We start from the raw sequence: 26,400 nt of genomic DNA on the forward strand, positions 1-26,400 counted from the left end.
GGTTAGGTAGGAAGTAAGTTAGGTAGGACTGTAATATGTTGGAATATGTAAAAAGGACTGTAATAGTTAGGTTAGAAAAGACTGCCAAGTGCTGGGTTACACAGGAGAGGATAAACAGAACTTAACTTGCTTTGTGAACAAAAAAGACAACTTCTCTCTACTATATACGACTGCGACACACAGAGTGTGCTGAGGACATCTGCCTAGCTACTAGTGATGCTTCCATTATCCTGATCTTCTATTGGCCAGCTGGAGTGTGGAAACTTTGTTCTTGGGGCTCTGCCCGTCACCTCCTGTTAGTGTCACGTGTGTGCATTGTGTGTGTTACATTGTACTTGCAGGAAGCTGCTGTATTACAAAACAAAGACTCAACAAGATACAGCAACATGAAGTTCCTGGTGTGTCTGTCCCTCCTTGCTGGGATCTGCACTTTAGCTGGACGTGGAGGTGAGATCATTCTCTCTGTCCAACTTTACTGTGGTTATTAATGTGAGGTCAATAATAATTATTAATAACCTGCACCCTACACTGAGTTCTGAGTAATGTCTTTGTGTAGTGTAAGCCTGCTACTTGCTGCGTTTGTTTACGTGTTTTTCTGTTTCATCCAAATACTTTTATTCCACTTTGTCATGTTTATTTGTGGTTTTTTTTATTGTAACTACAAGTATACTTTGTATATAAATAGAAGTATTTTGTTGTGATATATTGTTATTACTGTTTGTGGTTAATGCAGGGCGTTTACTAAAGATCCCATGTAAGATAAAATTTAAACGTTCTATAAGCTTATTCCAACTTCTGTTAACTTAGATCTATCAGGAGTTGACATTATGGACAAATAAGTATTGAGAGTTAAAGATTTTGGGGTGGAAATATAAGGGAACTTCCTGGGGTAATTGGGACACATGCGAGCCCTATATTAATACAGTTGATTACAGTGGTGGTTTACACTGGGGGATACTCTCATACCAATGATGGTCTAAAATAGATAATAGCTAAGGGTATAAATAGACTTTTGTAATTCTCAACTTCAATAAAGGAACCTATGTTAATCATAAATAATTAGGATTTTAGAAACAGGACAGACTACAGGGTTTAAAAATGAATCATTTGAAAAGTTGAATTGTGAAGCGCGGTAGATTTGCTGTCTGTCGCTATATAAGATAGTTGATGAGGTTGAAAAAAGACACCAGTCCATCAAGTTCAACCTATTTTGGATCTCCTGCGATCCTGCACTTATATTTAAAATTGATCCAGAGTAAGAAACCGCCAATCTGTTTCAATTGTGAAAATCCCCCCAGACACAATATTGCAATCCTATTTTTACCCTATATCCACTACTATCCTTCATTTTAATTAACGGTCATATCCCTGGATACACTTTTTTTTGCAAAAAAATTTGTCTAACCCTTTCTTAAACATATCTATTTAATTTGCCATCACAACCTTCCCTGGCAGTGAATTCCATAGCTTGACTGCCCTTACTGTAAAGAACCCCTTCCTTTGCTGGTTGTGAAATTTCCTTTCCTCTAACCTAAGGGGATGACCGTCTGTCCTGTGTATAGTCCTTGGGGTAAAAAGTTCCCATGAAAGTTCTCTGTAGTGACCCTTAAATGTATTTGTACAAAAAAATTAAATATTAATAAATAGTAATAACAGCCACTACATGTGGAGACGATGGGCATATGATAAATTCCTCATTTACAACATGTACTTGATATGTAGCACAGAACACATTTATTTTCTACTTAAATAATCTGCACTGCACATATATATGCAAAGTAAAGAAAAATATGAAGAAACACAGACGCGTAAATGTTGTATTAAGCACCAGCCCCCTACCAGCTTTGTACCATCCCCTTCATCAAATAAAACTTTTCAGGTTTTCTCCTAAAATACTGCTTGATTTGGCCTTATTTAATGCTGCTTCTATGCAGATAACTCCCTCACTCCACCTAACTCCTCCCATCAGCTGATGTGTACACGCAAAGAGGATTCTGCTCCGCGCTCCTGGCATTTTTTGCGCTTAGTGTTTCCACTAGTAAAATAGTCATGTTTATTAAAAGTATTAACAGAATTCAGGCAGTATATTTAAAAAGAAGTTCTCGAACAAAGGGGGGCACACTTTGAAGTTGGAGGAAGGATGGCTGAAATGTAAAATAAGGAAATACTTATTTATAGGAAGCCTGATAGATCCATGAAAGAGTCTCCCTGTAGAATACGAAAATGCAGGGGACTGACATCTGGGTATTGTTACGACCCATTTAAAAAACAAACACAAGCACAGTAAAAATAAAGACTGGATGAATATTTAGGTATTTGTTCCCATTAAAAGTTATATTTCAGTGTTAATGCTTTCGGGGTCTTTTTTTTGGTGGGGTGCCACCATATTAAGGTAAAAAAATAATAATTATTATTAAATTATTACTAAAATAAAAAATACTGTTCACTATAGAGTTCAGTGATTTTTATTTTCACAACAACTGCATTCAGAATTGAGCTTCCCACTGGGTGGGCAAAACAAGTGTCTTTGTGGGTCTAAGATGCCAATCAGGCATTGCAGGCTATGAGGAAGTATCCTCGTTCAAGTGTAAAAGGGAAATTTCTGCACGATTTTACAGAATTGACGTCTCAGAGTCTGGGGGATTTCTTTAGACTCACTGAAACATCTAGAAGAGGCACTCCTGTTTAGGAGGACTGACTTCTGGGAAACGACATTTGCTTAGCTTCGTGTGAATCATTGTCTTCACCCCCTCTGGCTTATACAGCATGACACAGACTTGTGAAATGAAATCACTTTCACGCAGACATTAGTCATTTAACTACAATAATCATATCTTTTATATAGTACAGCTATCTTGTTCATGTCTGCTTTCTGGTGTATATTACTTTAATGATACACTAAGCCTAGGTGTGTCCTGTTCCCTCTGTTTGAGCTTGTGTTTGTGTTAGTCTGCTGTGTTTTCCTGTGTAAATAAGTGGCTGCTTATGTGCATCATTGTGTTTTGCCTTCCCTGTGTTTGTATTTTTATATTACGTGTCTACGTCCTCTGTGCTAACCGTTGACCGGCAAGTTAGATTATATTGCTTTTGTATAAATACACCTGCGCTCCTCTCCTGCTATCTTATATAATAGTAGTTAGGCAACCTGTCCAAAGCATGCTATGCGAGGTATTTGTAGTTCAACAGCCCCTGCAGAAGATTCGATGTTAAGAAACTGGAAAGCAAGAAATGTTTTAATTTGGCCATTGCTGTTTGTGTTGAACATATAGGTGACTAAGCATATAAATCTCTATGCTGCGCTAATTCCCACGTTTGTTTTCTTGCATTGTGTTCCGTTTCGAACCAGACAAGAACCAACTTGTGCCCTGAGTCTCACCAGGTGCTATCCCTAAATTGCAGAACATAGTGAACGATACACAACGCTGATTAGGTGTAACGCAAGTCACAAAGTTTCTAACGCTTGAGAGCGAAAAGCCTGAGAGCTTTATGCACACAGAGACATATGATCAATAAATGCAACAAAAACATGTAAACGTATAAACTTGTACAAAACGTGTAAACTTGTACTAAACATGTAAACTTGTACAAAACGTGTAAACTTGTACAAAATGTGTAAACTTGGATACAAAAATATGTATCTTTAATCTATAGAGAATAATGCTGTCCCCCTTAAATTCACGTAGGTAGAAAAATCTAAATCATACACAATTGGGAGAATATTGTACCTTTAAAAACCGTCAACATGTGGAGACTTGCTCCCATGTATTTGAAATACCATTTCATATAAAATAAAGTTAAATTTTAGTTCTAATTTTCCATAAAGACCTAGGAGAGAATCCTTTCCAAACAAAATAAAAGTCATAAGATTTGTTCAGTTGGGTTTCATTTTAACTCAGAAGACTCGTCACTTGATCTACAAAGGTGTCTTAGATCCTGCAGGGATTGAGGCCCCCCCTCCAGTGATGATACAATTACCAGGCATGTAACACGAGAAGATCATACTGTGCGTGATATTGTCTGAACCAGCGCACTGAGCCTTTCATCAGGACTGGCAAATATTGCTGGAGTTCTCCAGTCAGGAGTTATTAGCCAGAGGATAAGAGGATTGCAAGTCCATCTGACGCTACAGATCTATTGTAAATAGATATACAGCCAGTCTCATTGATGTGTCTTATGTTCTCTGTATCTGCTGCCTTCCTGCATGGGAGCAGCCATTTTGTTGGTTGAACTAACATGCATAGCGAACAGCCAATCAGTTCACTAGCTGCTAGTGACATCATTGTGACACAGCTTGAACATACTTGCCAACTTTTACTCGTTGACTTCAGGGAGATCCTGTGGGAGGTGGGCTTGTGGGGGCGGGGCTAAATGAATTGCATCATTTTGGCCCCGCCCATGAATGATTGTCACAATTTTGGCCAATAACAGCAGGCTACGATGACGCAATATTTGCGTCATTAAGCCCCCCCCCTCCCCACCACTTATCTACTGCGGGGGCGAGAACCGGGAGGTTGCCCAGCTCTCCTGGGAGGTCTCCCAGAAATGCGGGTGTCTCACAGACATTCCGGGAGAGTAGGCAACTATGCATTAAAGAAAAGCAGCTAATGAATCTCTAGAGACTGAAGTGTCTTTTACATTTCTGTCTCCATTACTGAAGTCATGTTGTCTTACCTGTCGGTCTTTGATTCAATCTTGGTCTCCATGAAAATGGCCACCTCCATAGGCATCAATACATGGACATAGGACACAATTTTTGAACTGTGTCATAATGCCACAGATGGTGAAGCCAACCACGTCTTGTACTGGCTCAGTATCAGGGAGAATGCCAGACTCTTCAGGGAGTGAGGGAGATCACCCCTATTTCAGGGAGTCTTCCTGACATTCAGAGAGAGTTGGCAAGTATGAGCTTGAATATTGGTTCGGAAAACACAAAATGGCCACTGTATGTGGTCGATGGGTGCTCTTTTAAGAGTTCTGTATTAGTGGGGCTTGACAATTAACAATGAGACAGCAAATGCAACAACTACCATTATCCTCTCACAAGGGCTGAATTTCACCAGTTGAAGTGACAAATTATATAGCAAAAAAGTTACAGGGACTCTCCACTTGAATTAAAAAAAAATAAAATCACCCCTCAAACCTTTAGGATCAGCCCCATAAACTTAATTTTTTTTGTTTTCATTTATTCAACAAGAGGTTCAAAGACCCTACCTCAGCATACTCACCCACTACATAGCAGATGATGTATAAATTGTTTTTATGTGTATGATTTGTTTTTTGAGACGCCCCCAGAACTTTAAGAAACTTGTGTGTTTCCCTTTAAGCCAATGCCGGGTTGACTATCTCTGGACCACAGTATCCAGTACAAGAGGGAGAAGATGTGGTCTTGGAATGTCTTTCAGACAGCGAATCCGATATGGGAAATTATACGTTCCAAAAATACAGCACAGTAAGTATGTGTGTGTGAGTGAGCGTGCTTGTATAGTGGTATATACATTTTATTAAGTCTTAAACGCACTCTTTACTGCTGCTAAAGTGTATCAGTTATCTGCACCCAGTAACGACAGTCCTCACCATAGCTGAGAACGCAGTTTATTCATTTGTTAGGATCTGTTGACTGCACGAGTCAGAGTTTAGTCAATAAATAACTTTTAAAGCGACTACATTTTTATGTTTCTTTTGTATTTGTCTTTTGTGGACATTAATGGGTAAATGTAAAACATATTTTTGATATAAGACTTTTATGCAGTTTCAGTAATGACGCTAATAAGACAGCCTGCAGAATCCGCCATTCAGGAGAGGTGCCGTTAATGTTCTTCTCTTCATGATAATCCTTGCAACATCTTGGGCGCTTGTTCTAGTTGCAATGTCGTTGTAAGGCTGTAGTCAGGTCTAGAGAGGATGGAAACATTTATGATGACTTGTTTAGAATATGCCGTCCACTGTGCTAGACATAATTAAGCAAAGAAAATATATGAGGTTGTAGTTTATATAAGGTGTGTTTGACTAAGGTTATTGTACTCAGTCTTCATCTCCTGCTCATTCGGATCTCCCCAGTTAATGGGCCAATAAGTTTATCAGACTGTGTATAACAGCAGTAGAGTTCTTGCATACGTTACAGTATTGCTTTGCTTTGTTGTTTATGCTTTTTTTTTGTGTTGTGGATTTTTTTTTTTTTTAGCCAAATGCTTATAGCAGTTACATATTAATTGAAAGTGAAACATTAACTTGTTAACAATTCTAGTCTCTAGGCTGTAAGCTATCCAGGGATGTGTGTTAAGTCACTGTTTGTTCAAGGGAATGTCATGTATTTCTGCTTTGTGTACACAATATCAAATGACTTCTTACAGCGTGATCGCGCAAGCCGTGGCAAGCTTGAGGCCACATCACATGATTAAGCTCTGGCCGCATTAGAAATCATCAAGCCTTGGTAAGGTATTATAATAGTTTGAGGGAGGCCTTGCGCGTATCGTTGCACGCTCCCAAATGTCACGCTGTAGCAGAATAAATCTTTTTAATTGGATTCTTTACAAACTCTGAGAACTCGGATATTGTTGTGTCATATTTCTTACGTACAGCAGCAAAGTATATTACTATAGAGCGATAAAATGTCTCTACAGAAGCCATTATCATTTTGATTGTGTTTTATCTCTTTCCCTGCATGATAAATATATAATTCTGTACTTGAAATCACCAGAAATATAAATGCGTTGTCTGTCTGTGTAAATGGGCGATGACACATATGTAGTCGTAGTTTGCAAAGGCCAATGCATGTACACAGTGTTTGATATTTTACATTATAGTTCAGAATTTTGTGAACTATAGATTCTGTTTGACCTTGGTGGCATCGTACCACATCCAGGGGCTATCAGGCCATGCACGGACTTGTAGTTCCACAGCGGCTTGCCAAGCAGAGGTTACCTATTGTCTGATCTGTAACCTAGCTAAGCACACTGTAGTTGTTTAGCTGTTGCAGAAGGACTTCATGTCTTATTGAGCTGGGAAACTTTGACAAGGAGTCAGTGTGTCCTTCCATGGTCACGACAGTTCAATGGTCCAGTCTGTGTGTCAGTGACCTTGTGCCTACAATTATTCCTCAACTGTAATGTAATCACAGCCAGCCGCTCACAAAGCCAGTCTCTTGTCTTCCAAAATCTGCCCGCACGAATCAAAAAAAAATAAAATGATTTTTATATTACAAATGTTTGTTTTACACTAAACAAAGAGTCGAACACAAACTTTTACTTGTAAAATGAAAAGCAAATACAATTATACGGCTGCGTCGGTTTCGCTTGGCGGCTTTGCCTGCTTTCCTGCTACGAATCTGCCGGAGAACGTCACTGCATGTTTGTTTGTTCTGCGCTCCGAGTGATGGATGGCCTAGAAAGCTGCTTACAGGAGGAAAATGCCAGTGCCAGTGTTAAAGAAGAGCACTTAGGGGAACAATGTACACTATTTACAGGCAGGGTTTATTTTCGGCTAAAAGGAAAGGATTACGGTGGCGAGCATTTGTGAGCTCTTAGAGTTATCTGTATCTCTGTATTGATTTGACTTAAATTGAGATTTGATTAACATCTGCGTTCTACCAACAGGCCGAGAGGATGCGGTTAAACAAATAACAGAGAAGACAATTACTTTTCAGGTCTTTATTTGAACATGTTTGGCCGAATGGCGGCATAGGCCTGATCCTACAGAAGCATAATGCCATTATATATATAAAAACAAGATTTCGTGTTGCCAGACAAGATTATTTCATAGTTGCCAACTTTCTGTTGAAAAAAACTGGCATTTTGTTGCGGGGAGGGGGGCCAAAATGACACGATTCACTGCAAATTGCGTCATTGAGTCTGTTGTGGGAGAATCGCCTGTTCTCCCGGGAGCCTGGGAGACCTACCCTGAATTCGGGAGTCTCCCGGACACTCCGGGAGAGCCGGTAAGTATGGATTATTTACATGAAGTTGAAGAGGTGGAGCAGGCACAGGCAGGAGGTGTTCCCTGCTTGGTACGGAGAGAGGGTACAGAGCTTTTAATTTTCACCCCACAAAAGGACTTGAATTTTACACGTCTTGACCATGGAGTTATGTACTAATCCACCTCTGCTGTATAACCAGTGCAGGAGCCACTTATTAACATGGCGTCCTACTGGAAGATTACTCAACCCGACCATCTTGTGCATTTTATTACTTCCTACAAGTGGCTTTTTATTTACAACTGATTCCACGCTAGGCGTTGATAATGTGCCTTATATCTGTCATTGTGCATCTGATATACTTGTATTGTTTTTATACTGGGGATAAGAAGTTAGTTAATGTTGGAAGGAAAGGAAAAAAGAAACGTAAAAAGCAAAGAAAGTAAATAAAATAAACGTAACATGAAAGTATTGATTATATCAGGTCTGGCCAATCTGTGACTCTCCCGGTGTGGTGGAACTACAAGTCCCAGCATGCCCTCCCAGCTATGGAGCTTGTAGTTTCACTACACTTGGGGAGCCACTGGTTGGCCAGGCCGATCCATGCAGAGGCCCTTATGAAAGAGACATTTCATGAACACTGCAAAGTAAACAAGTTCAAGTGCAGCAAGATGTGCGTGACCAGCGGAATAGGGGAAGGTGTTGTAAGAGGTGTCACACTGGTGTCTTACGTGATCCGTTCTGCAGAAATGTTCCTCTGTGTTAGCTGCATCTTCCTGTCAGGCCGAAATGTCATCTAGGTATTCCCCTGTATCTCCTGCTATTCTCTGCAGGTCGTCTGAATCATTGTCTGTCTCCTATGACCTCCTGTCAGGAGCACAGCTGTCATGGTGAAAGCCTCCCTTGTACTTTGTACTGTTAGCTGCTGTTTGCGTGAGACTGTATTATGCTATGTGATGTGTTTTATCGCTTCTCTGTTATGTTATGTGTCTCTCTGATACCATTTATTGCTCTGCGGTAACCTAGGCTGCATGTGACTTTACTTTCATTTGGTTACAGATCTTACTCTGTACTGACCTGTGATACCATATGCTCCTCTGTGATATCATATGTCATTCTTTCATACCTTGTACCCCTCTGTGATGTACCGAGTCACTGTCAGAGTCACGTCTAGTATTACAAAACAAGCGTTTACCTTATCAGCGCTTCTCCTTAACACTGCCTGTCTGTGTGTATCTAGCAAAATGAAAACATGAGATATTGGTTCATATTTTGATCAAAACATTTAAGCCTGCATCCCATCATCAAGGGCACCTCATTGTATGAAGATCCTACACTTACCTATATGCTATAAACAACATTAAATTGCTGTTAAAATCAGATACACTCACCTCCCAGGTATAGGGGCTTACATCTAACAAGGGCTGGCTTGTGAGCCACACCCAAATGAGCCTTAAATAGGCTTGACGGACAGCTGCTAAGGTAATATTTTGGATCAGTGATCCTGCATACACATTATCCTGGGAGTGCTCATCTCCCTGTAGTTCTGATTTGTATGGCCCAAAAGGGGCAGGGCTTAGCTGTAAGAGGGTGGTGCTACCTTATGTAAATTTGGCCACAATTGGATGGATTGGGGGTGTAGTCACATTTTATTCCTAATCTTTCTACATGTCATTTTGGGAGCTATGGGGGCAATTAATGCATTTCATCATATTTCCTTATCAAACCTCCCAACATTCCAATTTTTGCAATTGGAACACTGTGAGAAAGGGGTGTGAGCATCTCGCGATTGGCGACTTATGATAGAGGTGTGGCTGTGTCCGCATGGCGGTGGGGCTACGACACCCAGAGAAATGCGTAGCTCTTCTGAAGCATTAGGCTGCTCCCCCGTATCTCATCTGAAAACACCCTTCCATCTACAGGTGCACGCGGCAGCCGCTTTCCGCTGTGGATGGGATATACCGGAGAACGATCCTGGTAGTCGGGACCGTGCATTGTCCCGTCTAAATCGGGACATATTGGAGAAATGCGATTTTATTTTTTTCACTCTATGGGTGTCATTGCATTTCGTCCCCATTGCTGTGTGCAAAAATATAATTGTAGTGTTGTGTGAATTTGTGAGACGAGACAGAGGTAAGACATTTGTACCTCTGCTAAAAGCTCTGCTGAATCCACCCCAGTACCTGTGAGCGCTCCCCTCTCCAGCCCGCATGGAAAGTTCCTCCCAGCTGTTGACGATAATGTGGTTACAAACCAGTTGGGCAACATTTCTTGACGATTTGTTTTGTCTCATTTTGTAAAACAGTGGTTTTATTATCTCTGAACCACTTCCTTGTTAGAGGTAAACAAAGCGCTTTGTGTTACCAATATGCAGTGTTGTAACTGAGATATGGGGGTATATTTACTAAACTGCAGGTCTGGTAAAGTGGAGATGTTGCCTATAGCAACCAATTAGATTCTAGTTATCATTTATTTAGTGCATTCTACAAAATGACAGCTAGAATCTAATTGGTTGCTATAGGCAACATCTCCACTTTTAGTTTTGAGAGGTTTTTCTACCCCATAGTCTTCTATACAGAATGTCTACCTCCATTGTTTTTCCTTAGAAAATGTTTTGTTTTTTTTAGATTAGATGCCCCCCACACAGTTAAAGGTCAGACCAATTTTCAAGTGTTGGCGATGTGCCAGTTTGATATGGAATTTTATTTTTCAGTCAATCAGTTTTATTTTGTTTTTGTTTTCATGTCATTGGGCTTCTTATGTCACCATATTGGAAAAAATTTGTTTTTTTTTTGTACATTTCTATTGTATAGCATTCTTGCCTAATCTCCCGGGATTTCCGCAAGGCTCCCGAATTTCAGGGCGTCCTCCCAGAAGAGTAGGCACCCTCCTGGACACTTTTGTGGGCGGGGCTTAATGATATAAGTGTCATTAAACCCCACCCTCACTATTCAATTCCACTAATTTCTGCTTTTTTAAATGGGGGCGGAGCTACCGTGACGTAACTGCGTCGTCCACGCCCCCCTACACCTGACCGGGAGATCCCGGAGGACAGGCTTTAAAAGTTGGCAAGTATGTTTTATAGGCATTATACTGTATATGGAAAAAAAACAGGCAAATATAGGAACATGCCTATGTGTGTGTGTGTGTATATATATATATATATATATATATATATATATATATATATATATATATATATATTTATTTTTATTTATTTTTTTACCCACTACTTTGTCCCACTTAAGTGGTTCTTTCTGGCCTAAGGGATACCAAGCCAGTCTTTTACATCCCTTTGAACACTTAACTGGGTAGTAAATATAGTGCCAAGTTTTATTTTGATCAAAGACATATTTACTACTATTAATGTTTATTTTTTGCATTGTCTTGTTTACCATTCTGCCAATTAACATTGTTTATGTGAGCTCTATTGGCTGCTATAATAAATATACGCTATATAAAAAGATATAAATATTGATACCAGGGCACCTCTTGAGTAAACAATCCGGCATTGTCAGGAAGCAGGACCTTTTTTTTTAAGCATCCGTCTATTTCTGCAAAATACATTAACCCCTTCAGTGGCAAACACAGGAATTATAGAGGGGGAGGGGTCCAAATACTTCCATTGTGAAGCCCATTTAACAAGTTTTTCGTGGGACTTGTAGTGTCTTAATACCGCTGTCTGTGGATGGCAGTAACACATTTATACAATTTAAAGGATGCTTTTTATTATTTGAATAATGTATTTTCTGATGAATGAAGGTTTCTAAATATTTATAATGAAATGGTAGAAATTTGATCTGTACTTGCTGTTGCTGATATCCGGACAGGGTGAGCAGTGTTCTCTGTCCTGTTTTGCTCTGAGTGCTGTAAAATTGTAGATTAATCACACTTTCATTCTTTGCTTCTGAAAGGTGAAATTTGATGGCGGAGGGGGCGGAGCTCAGCGAATGACGCAAATGTGTCATTTTACCGTGGGAGAAGGGCCTTAAATGACGTGAATCACAAAGAATCGCATCATGGGGGCTCCCACCATGCGGGGGTAGTAAGAAAAAAACTTTCTCAGAGTGGTCAGCATCAGGAGCTGGCGATTTTGGGGAGGGGGGGTATCAGGGCAACTGGAAACCCCCCTTCCTAACTGCTCGCCTGCTAGCTTATAGGGAATGCAGTGATTGGCTTGGAAACCATTTTGACTTAGAGCTGTGCAACCACCTAGGTAAAATATATTCTCCCTTCTTTCTCCTAGCTAAGGTGCCCTCGGTTCTCTAAGGTGGATGGGGCACCTAAATGAAATCTTGTACAAAGTGTTAGTGAGCAATAAAGCTGTAGCAAGACAATATTGTTTAATTTTTTTTATTTTTATTGCTTGTTCTTTTTAACACTTTTTATTACTTTGGAGGCGTAGTGTTATATAGATGTGATAGCAGCTCACGTTTCTCTTTATCACTGTAACTGAATTTGTCCAACCCTGAGCTACAATTGGTACTACAATCTGAAACATAACACTGAACCCCACAAACTACACTGTTACCCGCTATCTATATAAATATCTATTAAACCCCACATATTACGCTACAGTGTAATATATGATACACTATAATCCCCTGATCTCCACCATGCACACACCACTAACACATACACACGGTCTCCTCTAAAATCTCCACACAGTTATATATCGTCCTGGTTTGTCGCTTTCCATATTTTAAGTTCATTCACCTGACGTACTATGAAATGTAACCTTTACAGCAGTGGAAAATAACTATGAATTGAATCCTGGAGATCTGATTTGCAGAGAGGAAAGACAAGAATTACTGCATCGTCCTATAGAGATGTGCGACCTTTGTACTGAACCTGAAGGTGAAGTCATGACTGAAGCATTTGCAGTTTCAGGCTCCCCGTGGCTCTCCAACTGCTGTGGAACTACAGCCATTGATAGCTACCATCGTGGCGGGGCAGTTCTCTAACTCCTGGGTTACAACGGCGAATTTACCTCTCAATTAGTTGCACCCATGTCGTTGTTTAATATAAACCAGTGTATCCCCCCCACGATTGTTAGAAGAGAGTACAGGACATTTAGCTGGTCCCGTAGGCAGGAGAACACAGTGGCGGAACTACCATTGGTGGGGCAGGTGCCCATGGAGATAATGGGGCCCGGAGTCGGGGACCCTGGCTCCCTCCTCCCTGCAGCGGAGTCCACAACTCGCTAGTTCCGACCTCTGGCAGAACATTTTTATTTTAGCCGACTAGATGAATGCAAACTGTTACCTACAGTCGCCCAGTTCACCCAATCGCTGGTCGATGTTGCCAATGTAATCAACCCCAATGGTGCAAAAAACGCCCGCAGTGCATTCAGCCCATACTTCTTGGCCATCTATCAGAGTAGAGAACATTGATATCTACAGTGAGTGTGATGTCATCACACATTGACACTTTGCAGGATGGAGACAGACCACCGCAGTCATTTAACGCTGATCAGCCTAACAGCTCTCAGGGTTGTCCGCTGTTGCCCCCAGTATCCGCTAGTGTTGATGAGCACCATGCGGTAGGGGCCACCAGTGTTGGATCTGTACGCTTTAGGCAGAGGACTACATGTCAGGTGCGATTTAAGAATACATTGATACAGCTTTTACAGGAAGGATCAATGCCAAATTTGCCATGAATTATAAATCATCCCGCGACTTCCCACCAACTGCTGGCGGATGGACCATGCTGTCAACTGTAGCGGCGCAGTAGATTGATGCCTCGTTCATCTATCACTTTTCGGTTGCCCATATTCTGGGTCATTTCTATGTTTTAGATACTTGGCGTTGTTATTGGTCAGTGTGAGATGTTTAGAAGCTAATGTACGTCTTCTTCAATAACAGAATGAAAAATACATGGTGTGATGCTAATAGTTCTGTCTCCTTTTATGTCACCAGTGGATGAAGACCTGGGTTCAGCTGGACTCCGGCCGGTATCTTCGCTGCTGGTTCTTCAACGTCAACATATCTCGCGTTGACAGACGGCTGTTCATGGAACTCAACGACGTCACCGATTACCAGAAAGGGCCGTACCGCTGCGTGTCAAGCGGAAACCAGACCAGCGACTACGAGGTGTCGGAGAACTTCACCATCTCTGTCATCTGTGAGTTTTTTTTTATTTCAGTCGCTTTCTGTGGTTGATAAAACAATGGAGCTCCCGCCTAAAGATGGGGAGCCTTGTTGGTTAGCGGAGGTGGCACAGTAGTTAGTATTGGGGCCTTGCAGTCTGGGGTCTTGAGTTTTATGTATGGAGTATGTATGTTCTCCCCATGCTTGTGTGGGTTTCGTCTGCGCTCTCCTGTTATCCCCAACAGTACAAAAACATACTGCCAGGTTAATTGGCTGACTGTTAAATTGGTCCTAGTGCCTCTGCTCAGGAAATTAGATCGAATAATGAATAAGTTATTTGCACAGCGCGACGTAATCAGGATAATAGTCCTCACATCGTAATTTAATTTTCCAAAATGTAGTGTATTAACTATTAAACCTATTATAAAACATATGTTTCTGTTAATATATATATATATATATATATATATATATATATATATATATATTGAGAGAGAGAGAGAGAGAGATATAGAGATAGATAGATAGATAGATCAGCTGTACGGTCTTTGCAGAGAGACAATTAATATCACCTCTAAGCTGAGCAGCCACGGGATGAAACGGTTAATATTCTATGATCCTCAGAAAGCCAGGTTGAAGGACGTCAATTAGAATTTATAGTCTATTCCGAAAGCCAGTTTTTAACTCTTCAGTTGCCGGATCGGGCAGCTTAGCAGGATCAGTAGCCACAGCCACACTTTGCAATCACGAGACAATTATTTTTACTGACAAGTAAAAGACGATACCACGGAGCAGCGTTTTAAACGTTAAGAAAGGAATCTGCAGAAGCATGAAGGGGGCTCAGGAGCTGTCAGAATGAGGTTCACAGCGCTAGACAGCGCCAACGCCAAACAATACTTACCTGTTCCCAGCTGACCTGTATCATTTTCTTACTGCCGAATGAAAACTTAATTCATTGTTACTGTCAGTAAATTTACTGACGTTTGTCATCGCTTGGATAACACAATGGTTGAATGCGAAAAATTACCATAGAACCCTGGCCAATAAATACAAACGTTCTGTTCTTCTCCGAACATACTCCTCAGTTTGGACCTAAATATATCATGATAGTGAGGGGGCTGCCTTTTGTATTTCTTATGTCTTTCACTTTTATTTTTTGGATAAAGTGCGACTACAAACGCGTTTCTTGGCAGAGATACAACAGGAAGCCACAAAATCATCATCATCATCATCATTTATTTATATAGCACCACTAATTCCGCAGCGCTGTACAGAGAACTCACTCACATCAGTCCCTGCCCCATTGGAGATTACAGTCTAAATTCCCTAACATACGCACACAGACACACATTCATACACAGACAGACAGAGAGGGAGAGACTAGTGTCAATTTTGATAGCAGCCAATTAACCACTGTGCTGCCCCTTATAAATGCACCTCATTACAAGTATAAGACGAGACTCCGTCTCCACACTTCCCAGCTTTCTAAGTTGAGATCTCGCCTCCACTTCCCCCGAGCCGCAATGGCGCGATTCTGTCATCGCTTTCCGCAGGGGCTAGGAAGTTGGCGTGATCAGGGAGAAAGGCCTGGGAGTCTCCCGGAGATTGAGGGAGAGCTGGAAAGTACGTCGATCTCTGTCAGTTTAGAGCTTTTGCAGAAAAGGTCTTTTTTTTTGGAGCGGAAGTGACGACTTACCCCTCTGCACAGCACGTAACCGACCTAAAAACACACCCTCTCCCCCTGTCACCTCAGTTCAGTAATCTCGTTCCGCAGAGTGAAATCTTTCCATAAAACTTGACACATCGATGTTCCTACGGGGCAACACCCTCACTCCCGACAATAAACTGTCCGTGACTTCTGCTCTTCCGCAATTGCCGCCAACTTTCTCGGCAAACTTGTGCAGAAATCTCGGCCTACTCGCGCAAAACAAAGAGCGTGACACCCAACAAAGAGCATTATACACTGCAACCTAGGCCGTGTGCTTGGGATATGAGATCCAATGTGTTTATCTGTAGTGACAGCAGAGATAAGCGTTTTTTCCCCCAGGCTGTGTCACGATCATTGTCCCTTCCTGGCAGCGCAGGTTCTTTAGCAGGCGCGGCGCAGGATCTGAATGCCTAGGAGGGCGTCACATCACAGGAGACATCTTTCATCTAAAGGGCACGGGGAAGCCTGGGAACGTGATCCTTACAACAATACACTAAATGAATGCAGCAGGAGGCTGAGAAAAATATCACTGGGTTATCACAAAATGTCACCAAACCTCCACAAAGAGCCACAGGAAATACATCAAATATTGAAATGGAGCTGAGCGTATAATGAGCTTTTGACTGAAGCGTACACAGAAGTAGACACAATCGCCTACCCTCAAACACCCGTCGCCCAGCAGCTGAGTGTCAGGTGTAACAGCGAATACAAATATAACACAGTGCTTATCGTTTCAGGGATGGACTTTGTCTTCTGGTTTACTCTGTATTGTTTTCAATGGAAGTGAGGGTGGAGTAAATGGGAGGAGCCTATTTCTTGAGTAAGTCCACGACTCCGCAATGTCATAGTTCAGCCACAATGATGTAACACTTGTTTCTTGCAACTAGGCCACACTCTAGCTATAGTGTTATGAGAAGAGCATGAGCACTCGATAAGATTGACAGGAGAGCTCTGGGAGGAGATAATGGGATTACGGGGGAAAGAAGAGCAATAATGGCATCTGTACTGAACGGCGAGCTCCGCAAGTGGACTTATTAGCACCGTCAACTAGATAAAGAATGTTTTTAACTGTTTATCGCTTGATATTTGCATTAGACAACTGCAAACGGAGAATAGAAAACCAGAGTGCTTAATTATTTTCCGTTTCTCCGCACAGATTTGCAGGATATCTACCTCCAGAAGGCCCATTCTTGGCGCAGCAGCGTCTCCGATGTTGTGTGGGTGGAGGAAGGCTCCACGCTGGAGGTGAAATGCACCGCTTACTCCTCACAGGAGCCCATCTACGAGTGGAGCCAAGAGGTAAGGGTGTAACGCAACGGGGGCGGTTTTTTGAAAACTGGGGTAAGCGCGTAGAAGAGGAGGTGGCACATTTTCATCCACCCGTACGTCTGTTTATTAAGGCAAATGTCTGTCTGTCCCTGGGGCGAATTCACAAAAGTATTTGTACGAAAACAAAATGAAAGAGAAAAATAATAAAAAAAATTTGAGTGACGTAAAACTCACAAATGTTACCAAAATACTTTAACACCTTTAATGTTTAATATATTTTATTTCACATCTTTTTAAAAGTCTTAAAATGTTTTCCAGAATAATCACAGTTTTGTTTTTAGTTTTTTAAAAATCTTACACCCCCCCCCCCCTAAAAATCTAAGTTAAAATATAGCACTTTTAAAGGTATATTCAAAAGCAGTCAGATGTTACTGTCAACATTTCCTTGCAACCAGTTCAGGAAGCAGATTTGACATTATCTTGATATCTAATTACTGTTTAAGCACATTATAATGTATATAAACAATTGACACTTACCTGGGAATCAGTTGGACCCTTGATGTGAACTGTAGGGACTTGGATTTAAAAATATATATATATGTGTGTGTGTGTATGTGTATTTGTGTATGTATGTATATATATATATGTATATATGTGTATATGTATATACTCTCTCTTCAATAATATTTGTATAATATATGAGTGATTTAACTCCTGTAGATACTATCTGTATAAGCTGCGTTCTAAATAATGCACTCCCTAATGCAAATTATTAGACCATCACCTTGGATGTCTGTGACCGGTATAAAATCACCTGGCCTACAGTCTTTTATATGGTCAAAAAACTCCTCTGTGACTTGCAATTCTCATATAACTTACAGCAGGGAATGCTTTTGCATTATACCAGATATAATAGAACAGGTTAGTTCATACTCCCAAACGCAAACTGCTATATATAGATTATGTATATTGTTTGTAGTGTGAAGAATAACACCCGCTAGTGTGTGATGATCACACATATTGGAAGTTACCGTGCTGTATAGAAGCAGTTGAACTGCAGCCTTGGGCCTTTATATGGTCATTTGTAATATCCTTATAATTCACAGTAGGGAGCACATTGTCTCATTTATCACTCGCCTGAAGCCTATGCCAATTTTTCCCCGACAGTTCAGTGACTGGATATTACCCTCCGATACCCTCATCATCAAAAACGTGAACGAAGCTCACGAGGGGAAGTACATCTGCCTGGCCCGTCACCCAGACATGTTCAGTCTGGTCAAGACCAAGTCCTTCGAGCTCAGAGTGATGCCCAAAGGTCCCGAGCACGTCCGAGGTAAATAATAGCAACCCCAGTCTGTCTCTCGTATCGAGTCATGGATCTTCATGACTAATGACAACGGTAAAACCGATGGATTGACGCACAAGAGCTCAAACTTTGTTGCCGGTCAATACCACGCCGGAATTTGTATGTCTGCCTTGTATTTCCCTGTTTGATATATGCCCTTTTTTTCCCAAGTTATTTCAACGCTGGCATTTGTTTTTGTCTACTGTGTATGTTCCTATTTGATATATGCCCAGTGTTCAGCGCAGTCTCGTGATGTAGCGCTGTGACGGTTTACAAATCACGGACAATAATAAGAATCCTACAATCAGACTGGATTAGTGCACAGTCCTAAATGAGGCGCAAGATATTGATATTTGAATAACCGGACCGTGAAGAAAGTTTCATTGTCTATAGATCTTCAACACTGTCTGTAATTCATGTTTACGTTACAGTGTAGCTACAGGAATGTGTTGTTGTTTTGTATCACTCACAGTCAAGGCCAATGCCACTTGTCATTGGGAAAGCTTTGTTATGTAACTGCGTTATGTAACACACATTGTTACCTTGAGGCTGGCATGTTGAGCGGATAGAGGAAGGCTACACCGAGATGGGAGTTTTTTTCTCTTCTTTTTTTTTTTTGGAACAGCTACAAAATTTAGCACAATTTATCTTTTAGGAATCCCATTCAAGGGAACGCAAAGGGTTTTAGCTGCTTATTATGAGTTTCTGAAATGTCAAAGCACTTCACATACCCCAGCAAGAAACCTAAAACCGTCTGGACGTAGCCTATGAGATATCACCAAATGAAATGTGATGGCAATGTAAGATTGTTGGCTTGTGCACACAGCAAGCTCTACTCCGCACAACAGAAATGTGTGCCATATCATTAAATGTTAAGAACACCAGGATGTCATCTTCTGGTCCCTTTTAAGGACCAGGAAACACACAAAAGAAAATTAATATAATGCCCTTGCCCAAAATTCCCCATCTCTTCCTTCTCCTCCAGTTATGCAGATCATCACCGGGAAGCCCTGCTGGAGAAAGCAGCTTTCCCTTTATAACAAGGAAAAAAAGCCATCTTTGGCTAGTGTGCCATGCAAAGAATCCCTCACATAGCTGACCCTGCAGAATGAATGCACATTTCGTGTTTCTGCAGTGAGAGGGGGTTTGTTGTCGGCAGTATAGCAGCACGGTGGCTTGGTGGTTAGCAGTTCTGCCTTACAGCACTGGGTTATGAGTTTGATTCCTGACCGTGGCCTTATCTGCGTGGAGTTTGCATGTTCTCCCTGTGTTTGCGTAGGTTTCCTCCAGGTGCTCCGGTTTCCTCCCACAATCCAAAAACATACTAGTCGGTGAATTGGCTGCTATCAAATTGACCCTAGTCCCTCTGTGTGTGTATATTAGGGAATTTAGATTGTAAGCTCCAATAGGGCAGGGACGGATGTGAGTGAGTGCTCTGTACAGCGCTGCGGAATTAGTGGCGCTATATAAATGATGATGAATATTGCAAGACGGCCGGGCATCATTATAACAACAGCTATGGATCCACATTTACTAACTTAGTCTTTGCACTTTCACCATACAGCGTAATCGGTTTGGTCTTGTCTCTTCTCACTCCACCACCCCTTATACTGGTTATGTGTGTGAACGGCTGTATAATCAGCTGTGAACGATAACCGCATTTCCTTTTTTGGCAGCCTCCGATGTCTCCCTAGCCACCAAAGATAATAATAATTACTGCCATGGCCGTATTAGACGGTCCCTAATCTGTGCCAGAGAGTGACAAACATAACTATGTTTTCACATTTGGATTTAGATATTACTTATTCATTCCTGTTTCATTTCTTACTCATGAAATTTACCTCAGACAGACATTACGCTGCTCATAGCACCCCCCCATCCCCGGCCCTTCCCCCGGGCAGCTTCCTGTTGCAGATAAACTCGCCTCACGTGATATAGCTGTGTGGCAGCTTTACTTTCTCTTACTGTAAACAGAAGAGACAAGATTAAACGTGTCACCAAGTATACCTAAGTATCATTTATTACAAATGTAATTGCAATGTTAAAATGTTTTTGTCCTGAAATGACAACTTCAGGATTCTCTACTGTGAAATGTAAGACCACAGCAGCGGCACATGCAGGATTGCTAGGGGGGGGTTCCCCACCCAAAAAAAAGAAAGAAAACACGCATGGGCAGCAGCTCCGTTTCGGCAGCACTGTACTATACAGCAGCCGCGGCGCTGTCAAAGAAGCGTCCGCAGCGGTGCTGTATACACCGCCGCGGACGCTTCTTTGACAGCGCCGCGGCTGCTGTATAGTACAGTGCCGCTATGTGGGGCACATCGTTAGCGGAGGGGAGGGGTTTCTGGAAACTCCCCCTGCGTACGCCCCTGCACAGGGCACCTCCGAATCCTGTGACCTGTATAAATTTATATGGTCATGGAAATGCTCAGATCTTTCTAATTTTCTTATTTCTCAGTAGTTATTATATTATTGTATTATCTACTAACATACAAGGCCATCAGCAAAACTGCACCGACATACATCTCCTCACTTGTCTCAAAATATCTCCACACTCGACACCTCTCTTCTGCACAAGATCTGCGTCTCTCTTCCACTCACATCACTTCCTCCCATTCCCGGTTACAGGACTTTATTCGGGGTGCACCCACTCTGTGGCATTCCCTCCATCGCACAGTAAGACTTTCTTCTTGTCTTTAAACCTTCAGGCGTTCTCTGAAAACCAACCTCTCCAGACAAGCTTATAATATTCCTCAACCAGCATCTTAGCCTCATTAACCTATTGCCATGCTCTACACCGGTAACACAAGACAGCAACTCTCTGACCAACATTGCTGTGTAACTGGATCACATAGCACACTAAGCACTTAATACTTTTGCATTCTGACTGGGCTAGTATGCAATATGTAGCGCTCAACCTCATGGATCAAACCCCTATTGTTCGATCATCAATCTCTATATAGCGCCACTAATTCTGCAGCGCTGTACAGAGAACTCACATCAGTCCCTGTCCCATTGGAACTTACAGTCTAAATTTCCTAATATACACACATACTAGGATCAATTTGATAGCAGCCAATTAACCTACCAGTATGTTTTTAGAGTATGGGAGGAAACCGGAGCACCCGGAGGAAACCCACGCAAACACGGGGAGAACATACAAACTCCCACGCAAATAAGGCCATGATTGGCAATCAAACTTATTACCCCAGTGCTGAGAGGCAGAAGTGCTAACCACTGAGCCACCATCCTATAATTGTAGGCTTGCAAGCAGGGCCTTCCTACATCTCTGTCTGCGTAGCCCAGTATTATTTCTGTGTTTGCTCTCAATTGTAAAGCACTACAGAAGATGCTGACACTTTATTAATAAATGTTAATAATAATAATTAATAATATTATACATACACCAAGCTGTAAATATGTCCATATCTACCTGTATGCCTTATATAAGTAATAACATAATTAATAATTTCATAAATAGAATATAATAATGAGCGACTCTCTGCTCTGACATTTGCACTGAGAAATTTTGCAACAAGTGAACCAGACTTTAGGCCACTCCTACTAGGCCGCCAACACGGCCGGTCTTCGCTTGTCTGACGCCAACCTTTGCACATTGCTGTGCATGATGCCAGTGTGATATTGATGGGTAACGGGTTTTATTTGTCTTTCTCTCTGCAGCATTCTCCACCGGCCTGAACTTACCAGACATTCTTCTTTACATCACTATTCCTGCCGTGCTCCTGGCAACCCTGGTCTTCTCCGTCTTCATTATCATCCTCCGTCATCGCAGACAACAACTCAGGAAGCCACAGATCAGCCTGTGAGTTGTTAATATAAACACCAGGGTCAGCCTGTTTTGCATGTTTTCACTGTCATTTAGCCACACCAGAGATCTGCAGTGCACACTATGACCTTCAGGTGGCGATGGAGTCCTGCCAAATTTATATTATGTAGAATGCAATTTGTAGACTATGCTAGGGTAAGAATTATATAAGCCGTACTTGTGTGTACTCTGTATAATATTGTACAGTATAGGATGGGTGCAGGGTTATAATACTGTGTTACAGGTTTCTGAGCTACAAATGATGTGATCCACTTTATCCAACAACAACGTAATGTTCCCATGTCATCACTGCAATTCCTCAGGGCCCATAGTTATCATATCAATAAGTATAAAAAAATAGATGGAAATAGATGGATTTTTGTTTGTTTTTATTTCAACTTTACGAACTATGTTGACTTCATCCCGTCCCTCAACAATTGCTGGCCAAGGCGGTAGTCTTGGGTGAGCCTAAGCACTGTTCTATGTGATGGCCTCTAGATGGCAGTGGTGCAAGAAAAGGGGGCCGCTCGTTTGTCTACCATAGAGAGGTCTCTGGTCAGCCCCCTATAGATTGATTCTGTCTAACCAGCTAGACTCCTTGACACACAGGTGGCTCTTGTGTCCTCCAATTATACATTGCACATTGTATGTTAACTTTTCTTGCTCTCTCTCCTAAACAGAGTGGATGGTGAGAAGAGAACCCCCATATATAAAGGGAGCCTCCAGTCCGTGAGCAGCACCACCTCTGACACGCAGCCACTGGTCATGTGATTGGTGGAGCCAGGTCAGTGACGTAGCATTGTCCACATTATTGATGTGTTCTACTCACTAACATTATGCAGGGCTTCAGTCGGGAGATTCGGGGGAGAAGTCATGTGACACGGGGTAGGAGGAGGGCGTGGTGACATTGTATTGCGTCACCATAGCCCCCACTATATAAAGCCAAAATTCACGGTATTGAATGTAGGGGGTTGAGCTTAATGACGCAATTAAGTCCTGCCCCTTCCATTCACTGCTGTGAATTTCGGCAAATGCTGGGGCTTTGCCTACTCTTCAGGGAGTCCGTGAGGACTCCCCGAAATCCGGGAGCCTCCCGGAAATTTCCGGGAGAATAGGCAAGTATGCCATAATGTGCGTTTAGTAAAAGAGCACACAACAATTCAACAACTCTATTCAAAGACATCATTTCTTAATGATAACAGGAGCTACAAAAGTCAATGTTGAAAATGTTTCTATTTAAAAAATTTAGTCTCCGTGAGCTTCCTCAGTTTCTCCAGTTGTAGAATCCCCCAGAATCTCCCTGATCTGGTGTCGGTGACCCCGGAGACCTGTTGTCTAACCGATAAATGAGGGCATAGGAAGAGCGGAAATATGTATTTATTGACACACTACTAGACAATCTCAGCATAACACACACATTTATTATAGTGTAATGGTGCTGAATTGGGGGGTGGGGGGTTTCAGAAAGACTCACTGTTTCCGACAGGGACAAGTATGGCAGCAGTCAGAGGCTATACTGAAACACCAAACACATCTGGAAGCTAAGTGAGATAATCTTCTTCCACCTTTTAGGACATAACAACTTAGGACATAACAACTTACATTTTTACCTTGTTTAGGCTTTTGTTCATAGCCGGGCTGTGCCTGGGCATCCTTGTCTGAGGTGGCACCCGAAATGGTCCTCTTGTCATCCCTCAGGGCAGATAGACACAGAGCTTGTGGTAAATTCAGTCCCAGCTTGAGTCGAACAAACGGTGACATTCCCCCAAAAGCTTGACGGACCATGAACTTCGGCACAACTGAACAAACCACGCCAAATATACACCCATGTGTTATATGTATCTGTATGCAAACAACCATAGACTTTTGTGATAGTGGTGGCCACCTTAATATTGTAATATCTAAGCATTATTAGGCCTCCCAGCTTAGTAATTAGCAATGCTTTAGGCTTAATTCCCTTTATTTTGTGACACCTCAGTGATCCAAAAAGTTTCTGCTTGAAGTTAAAAACCTGGGGCCTGATTCATTAAGGATCTTAACTTGAGAAACTTCTTATTTCAGTCTCCTGGACAAAACCATGTTACAATGCAAGGGGTGCAAATTAGTATTCTGTTTTGCACATAAGTTAAATACTGACTGTTTTTTCATGTAACACACAAATACTTGATAGCTTATTTGTACACTGAAATTTAAAAGTTGATATTTGTGTGCTACATGAAAAAACAGTCAGTATTTAACTTATGTGCAAAACAGAATACTAATTTGCACCCCTTGCATTGTAACATGGTTTTGTCCAGGAGACTGAAATAAGAAGTTTCTCAAGTTAGGATCCTTAATGAATCAGGCCCCTGATCCCTTGGACAAAAATAAAAAAAGTGTTGTCAAGAAACGGCAGACTTAATTTTTACCTTTTGGAATATAGACTCATGATCGGTGATAGAAGAGAAACTGACCGTATATCAGGGCGTACAAATAATCATTGCATTACCGCCTGAGCCTATGATCTTATATTAGGCTGGGTGAGACCTGAGCACTCAGTAATTCTTCTCTCCGTGTCTTCTCCTAGAGCTGCCAGGACATGTCTTCTTCCCTGAGTAGACCTCACCGTGTCCCCAACCAAAAGCCTGCTGCGTTCTGTATGTCTGTCTGAATCCGGTGGAGGGAATTCAAGTGGCGTCAAAGAGAGAAATATGTTTGTGTGATGTTATTAAACCATTATTAATCGATTCAGAGTTAAAAAAAAAGAAAAAAAATCAAATCTTACTGTAGCACTTGGTAATTTAGATGTTAATCAAACTTCTTTATGCAAACACGATCACTGTTATTCCGCTACGCCTACTTCAAAGGCCAGCAATTAGTCCGGCATCTCGGATACCAAAGACTTCCAAGACTCGTTCGAACTGCTGTTGGTAATTGGATTATTAAATATCTCCGCTCAACGCCTCCCGCAAGCTGGCATGTCCTGTCCACGGCAGAAGGGATTGCATCCTTCGTCCTACTAATCTGTCAGCCTAGAAGGATGTTTAGAACAACTCAGCCTGGTCCTTTTAACGGCACATGATGGATCTGAATTGTTTGGCACAGATACAAAGCCTTGCTCCTATGCTATGTCAGTGCCACTTACCATATTATAGTAAACAACAGAGTTATTGTCTTATGCTTTTAATGTACACGAGTAGCACTCCAAGATCGGACAGAATAGACCTGGAGATAGCCCCGTCTCTCTACAAAGCAGTTGTTATATTAGAAATATTTTTATATGCTTCATGCACATTTAAAAGCTAGTTTGTGCACAGTCGGTTTAGCTGTCGGGCATCGCCGTAGACCAGAGGTATGAGTCATGTGACTGTTGCTGAACTACAAGTTTCAGAAGCAGCCATAGATAGACAACTATGTAGGGTCTGCAACATTAAAAACACCAACAGAGTTTCATAAACTGGAGAAGCTTTGTGTAGCTGATGTTTAATCTGTAGCTTGGGCAGTTAGTGCCAATTGATGTGATGTGAGCCAGCTTCTGAATAGGGAATTTATAAAAACCACTCCAGCTTGAGCAGTAGTAAAGGTATAATTGCTCGGGTAAATCTGTCCTGTAACAGACCAGCCTTGCTATATCCTGCATCCCAGGACCCCCCCTCTGCTAAGACTTCCGTTCTATCTGTAGCCATCAACTAGGGAGGACACAGCATTCATAAGAATGCAGCCTGTCCATTCACTAGGAACTAATGATGTCACAGTGATGTCACCAAGTCTTAACGAATAGGTGAACTGCCTTCCTTATGGCTCCAACTCCGTAGTGTCTGGTGGGGGTGCCCTTGTTAGTATTTGAAATGCATTGCCTTACAAAACAAATTCAAATTTTGATTTCATTTATGGGGGGAGTAGTGTTTTTTTGTTTATGTATTTGATTATTTTCTACTGTTTATCTGTGCTTGGTTGTCCAATCCCTGCAGAGCTTTCAGGGGCCCTGTTGCTTTTTCCAGGGCACTATGCTGTGTTTTTTGTAAGGGCCTATGTTTGTGTACGGATCACTCCTCTACTGTTACCTGTGTTAATTGCATTGTTTTACTAATAAAATTTGACATTGGACACCAGATAATTGAAGTTTGTTTTTTTTGTAAAGAAACTTTTTACGGACCAGAGCTGGGAAGATACAGAACGAGATTGGGCTCAGAGGGATGTTCTGATACAAAAGTGGATTTAGATGGCATGGAGCCAGTGTGAGAAACTACAGATGGATAAAGCAGGATTTGTAAA

General features: G+C 41.6%; 1 protein-coding gene across 2 annotated transcripts; it reads left to right on the forward strand.

Annotated features, from left to right (window-relative positions):
• Window positions 1–304: 304 nt before the first annotated feature.
• Window positions 305–26,242, forward strand: LOC142107258 (cell surface glycoprotein MUC18-like). 2 transcript variants are annotated; one of them, XM_075190566.1, is made up of 8 exons: window positions 305–447; window positions 5,325–5,449; window positions 13,828–14,032; window positions 16,863–17,005; window positions 18,143–18,308; window positions 22,002–22,143; window positions 22,827–22,930; window positions 24,713–26,242. In XM_075190566.1, exons 1-7 carry the CDS (start codon window positions 387–389, stop codon window positions 22,915–22,917), a joined length of 933 nt encoding a protein of 310 aa, XP_075046667.1. In that variant the 5' UTR covers window positions 305–386; the 3' UTR covers window positions 22,918–22,930; window positions 24,713–26,242. The 2 variants fall into 2 exon arrangements, with proteins under 2 accessions (XP_075046667.1, XP_075046668.1); XM_075190567.1 differs by having other exon boundaries at window positions 22,827–22,927; window positions 24,711–26,242.
• The last annotated feature ends 158 nt before the right edge of the window (window positions 26,243–26,400 follow it).

Source organism: Mixophyes fleayi, chromosome 11 (genome assembly GCF_038048845.1).
Source record: "Mixophyes fleayi isolate aMixFle1 chromosome 11, aMixFle1.hap1, whole genome shotgun sequence".
NCBI lineage: Eukaryota > Metazoa > Chordata > Amphibia > Anura > Limnodynastidae > Mixophyes > Mixophyes fleayi.